General features: G+C 44.4%; 1 protein-coding gene across 1 annotated transcript; it reads right to left on the bottom strand.

Annotated features, from left to right (window-relative positions):
* Nucleotides 1-642: 642 nt before the first annotated feature.
* Nucleotides 643-2,690, bottom strand: RPS9 (ribosomal protein S9). The gene is made up of 4 exons (XM_075280171.1): nt 2,575-2,690; nt 2,202-2,324; nt 1,738-1,924; nt 643-896 (listed from the first exon to the last, which is right to left on the bottom strand). The coding sequence occupies exons 1-4, from the start codon at nt 2,669-2,671 to the stop codon at nt 719-721; spliced, it is 585 nt and encodes a 194-aa protein (XP_075136272.1). The 5' UTR covers nt 2,672-2,690; the 3' UTR covers nt 643-718.
* Between the last annotated feature and the right edge of the window lie 1,365 nt (nt 2,691-4,055).

The raw sequence follows: 4,055 nt of genomic DNA, 5'->3' as shown, positions 1-4,055 counted from the left end.
CGACAGTGCGCAGAGTTCAGCGCACTGTCGGCTTTCCCGATCTGTGCCCGGTGTAAAGAGCTTACGGTGCCGGTACCGTAGTGCTCTATGGTCAGAAGGGCGTTTCTGACCATTAGCCAGAGACGTCCTTCTGCCTCGCGGCAGCTATCGCCCTGTGCTGTGGAGCGGGGAGGAACGCCCCCTCCCTCTCCTGATAATGCTCGTCTATGGACGAGCTGTGTGAGCAGAGGGAGGGGGCGTTCCTCCCGGCTCCACAGCACAGCGCGATAGGCGCCGCGAGGCAGAAGGACGTCTCTGGCTAATGGTCAGAAACGCCCTTCTGACCATAGAGCACTACGGTACCGGGCCCGTAAGCTCTTTACACCGGGCACAGATCGAGAAAGCCGACAGTGCGCTGAACTCAGCGCACTGTCGGCTTTCTGGCAGTATATAACACTGCATGTGCCCAAAAGTGGTGAAAGGTCCTCTTTAAGACAATGAATACTACTATGGGAGGAAAAATGTGATGCTGATTCAGGGGCAGAATCCACACCCAAATCTGCATGAACAGACCCTTAGGAAATTTGAAAAGAACCAAAAGAATGCAGTTGCTAGATATTGAACACCAAAATTTGCCCTCAATCACAAAGCCAAACAACTTACACCGGTTATGTAAGAGTTTATTTTACAATTGATGATTACACTTCCATAAGATGGTATTGGAAGTCTCATTTACAGTTTAATCTTCCTCCTCATCATCTCCACCTCCGGCACCACCTTGTCCCTTCTTGGCATTCTTTCTCTTGACGCGGCCAGGACGTCCACCACCATATGGAGAGCGCAGAGAGAAGTCAATGTGCTTTTGGGAATCCAAGCGCACAATGAATGATGGGATGTTAACCACTTGCTTGCGGACACTGCAGGAGAAATATTAGTTAGGGCAATATACTCTTAAAGGTATGGGTACCATCATCAATCTAACCCCATTTGCTGTGCAGTAGCTGAGCCAGTGAATTCAAGTCCTCACCAAGACCAGCAACAGCCCTAAGACTAACAAGTCACTGTACATATATTCTGCATTCACCATGAACACAGAAGTAAACACCAATATAGATTGACTTGTAATTTATTGGTGCAACATAAGCCAGAAAACCATGAATGCACCATATACAAACCTGGCAATAAGCAGGCATTTAAAACATTGGAAACATGACATTCATGCCAATGAGTTCCATATGAGGACTGTGAAGTCTGAGTATCTGTTTATTCATTCCACTTCTGCAATTACCTTTGCTATAAGGACTTAGATGCCTGTATAAGCTCATGGCATACAAATTCAGAAGACCCTTCGCAAGGTGTAAGGACAGAGCCAAAGTGACCTTGCCGAAATCAACTGCTCCATGTTCAGAGTGTGGAACCAGAGGAACTCCAGTGCTAGCTGCTCACAAGGTGTATGGCCAGTGCCAAAGTGACCTTGCTGAATCAAATCTCCATTTCAAGGACTGTTCCATGTGCTAGGCAAGACCAAAGCATATTTCATATAGTATTTATAGGTTAATAGGATAACACGAATAGTAAAAATTACTGGCAAGCAACTGACTGCAGTCATTGCAAATATGGGTACATAACATGCTAACTTTTACATATTTCTACATCCGTCTTACAAACACTGAGGAACAGTCATCCAAAAGTTACTTAAAAACTAGTGGTAAAAATTGAACAAGTACAATTTAAGTACCAAGAGACATTAGAGCTTACCGGATGTGCCTCTGTCTGATCAACACACGGGCATGATGGATAGATTTGGCCAAACCCAACTTGAACACTTGGGTCTGAAGACGCCTTTCCAAGAAATCTTCAATTTTCAAGCCCAGAATGTAATCGAGCTTCATCTTCCCCTCATCCAACACACCAATACGCACCAGACGCCTAAGCAGGGCATTACCTATACAAAAAAAAAGAAAAAAAAAAAAAAGTTTGAGACCAGATATCTTGTTATCTTAGATCCAGAGTCCACCTTAGGAAGCTTCAGGTCGTCCTGCTGAAAACTTGCTATCCCCTTCACAGAATGCCACACAGGTTATTTTGTAAGTTCAAAGACAAACAAGCATTACTGAATTCCTCCTGAAGTTATGAGATATCCTTGAGTCAGGCCACTCAACACATCACAAGGACAGTCACTAGAGACCCTCAAGAGAAATTATTTCACACCTCAGACATACCTTCAAACAAACGCTTGGGATCTTTCTCATCCAGAGTCAGCAGTTCTCTGGCAGCTTTGCGAATCTTAGCAAGAGTGAATTTCACCCTCCACACCTCACGCTTGTTACGAAGACCATATTCACCTAGGAAAGAAATTGAAGCACATTAGCTAAAGAAGCTCCCTCATAGATTGTAAGCCCTCACGGGCAGGGCCCTCTACCCCACTGTGCCAGTCGGTCATTGTTAGTATTATATCTACCTGTATATTTTGTGTATTGTATGTAACCCTCAAATGTAAAGCTCCATGGAATTAATGGTGCTATATAAATAAACAATAATAACAAACGCTGGACCTGCAGTTTTCCCAATTAAGGGGCTGTTTATTCTACTTACCAATGAGCTTTAACTCCTGGTCCAACCGCGACTTCTCAAATGGACGTCGTGGGGTGACATATGTCTTACGACACACCCAGCTTCTAGCAACGGGCATTTTGGCCTATTTCCTGCCAAAAAAATAATTAAATACAGGTCAAAAAAATATTCTGCCAGTGTACCATAGACCACCATATTTTCCTACAACAAAATATTCCAAAACTGCACTGCTCCCAAAGACCTATCTATGTGACTGTTTGTTAACACACACGCCATATGGCAGCCCATTGTCATTGCATACAAAACAATTCAAATTCGGAATTATTACTGACAAACTCAAATGCCAACATTACACCATTTATTAATTGGCAAAGAAGCCAATATAGCTCCTATACAACATACAACACTGTGTATTAGTCAAGAGGGGTAACTAAAGACAGCTGGTCACGTGGGTTCCACGTATCAGACCGCCACAATGCCGGTAGTGATTATTAATGACGGGCCATGAATATGACGGCAGCAGTAAAGCATGTGCAACTGTAAAATCAATCCATGTGAATGGGGCTACATAACCTACTTTGTGACTGTTCATTTTATTTTAATAGGCCATAAAAATAGGAAGACTTTCCTGGTTTCACGTATTCCTCAATGGACTCAACTCTAAGGCATCTATAAAGAGTGGCCCATGGATGCAAAATAGTCATAAATAAGGGAATCGTCTTCTTCTTCTAGTCATATGGGATCAATCAATCTGCCCTACTAGCCCACACCTTCTCGTGTGAATATAACATGGCGCTGATCAGATCCACAGCAAAACTCATTTTCCTGCACGCTGTTTCCCACAGCATTTAGTTACAGTAAAAAAAAAAAATCAAAAACCTAGTGACTCGCACTGAGAGAACAGCAGCAGATAGCGCCCCCTGGATTTAGGCCCCAATTCTACATGACCAAATGGTGTGAACACACACTATACGGACAGCAGGTTCGTGATCGGCAAATGTCTGCTAAGAACAGCAGCGACTAAACAGTCTCAGACGTGGTCTAATGAGAGTCCTGTACAAGAGACGCCCATAGAGACCTCGCCATGACACACGGCGCAACAGTAGAAAGCCCAGAAGATGGCGGCCTACTAAGACAAGCACGCGGCCGAATACCACAGCCCGATATAAAAGGGCGACAAGGCTGAAGAGACTACGGCGACCAGATGGCCAGTAAGGACGAACACAATGCAATCAGCTACCAAGGAAAGCCTATTCTACTCCACACTACATCTCCTCACTCACCGGGCCGCTGCGAGGAAAAGGAGGAGCGCGGCCGCTGCTATCACTTATATATGGCAATGTAAATCACGCCCCCTTTCGTCATCTTCCTGCGTCATTACATGGTTTGGTCTCATAGTTCTGTCGCTAAGCAAAGAAAATGGCCGCCATTTTTATGGTTAGAATGAATGGAGCGTGACTAGTTTTATATAACAGATCTGTGGCTTGTGAATGCAGGGAGGA

The sequence above is a fragment of the Leptodactylus fuscus genome, chromosome 6 (assembly GCF_031893055.1).
Source record: "Leptodactylus fuscus isolate aLepFus1 chromosome 6, aLepFus1.hap2, whole genome shotgun sequence".
NCBI lineage: Eukaryota > Metazoa > Chordata > Amphibia > Anura > Leptodactylidae > Leptodactylus > Leptodactylus fuscus.
Note: the sequence above shows the minus strand (reverse complement) of the source record. Positions and strands in the feature narration are given on the sequence as shown.

What these genes read in the sequence shown, in the direction of transcription:
- RPS9 (XM_075280171.1), bottom strand. Translation starts at nt 2,671, where the DNA reads ATGCCCGTTGCTAGAAGCTGGGTGTGTCGTAAGACATATGTCACCCCA. An exon ending in CCAGGAGTTAAAGCTCATTG is followed by an intron (nt 2,325 to 2,574) that starts GTAAGTAGAATA and finishes TTTCTTTCCTAG; the next exon opens with GTGAATATGGTCTTCGTAAC. An exon ending in TCCCAAGCGTTTGTTTGAAG is followed by an intron (nt 1,925 to 2,201) that starts GTATGTCTGAGG and finishes TTTTTTGTATAG; the next exon opens with GTAATGCCCTGCTTAGGCGT.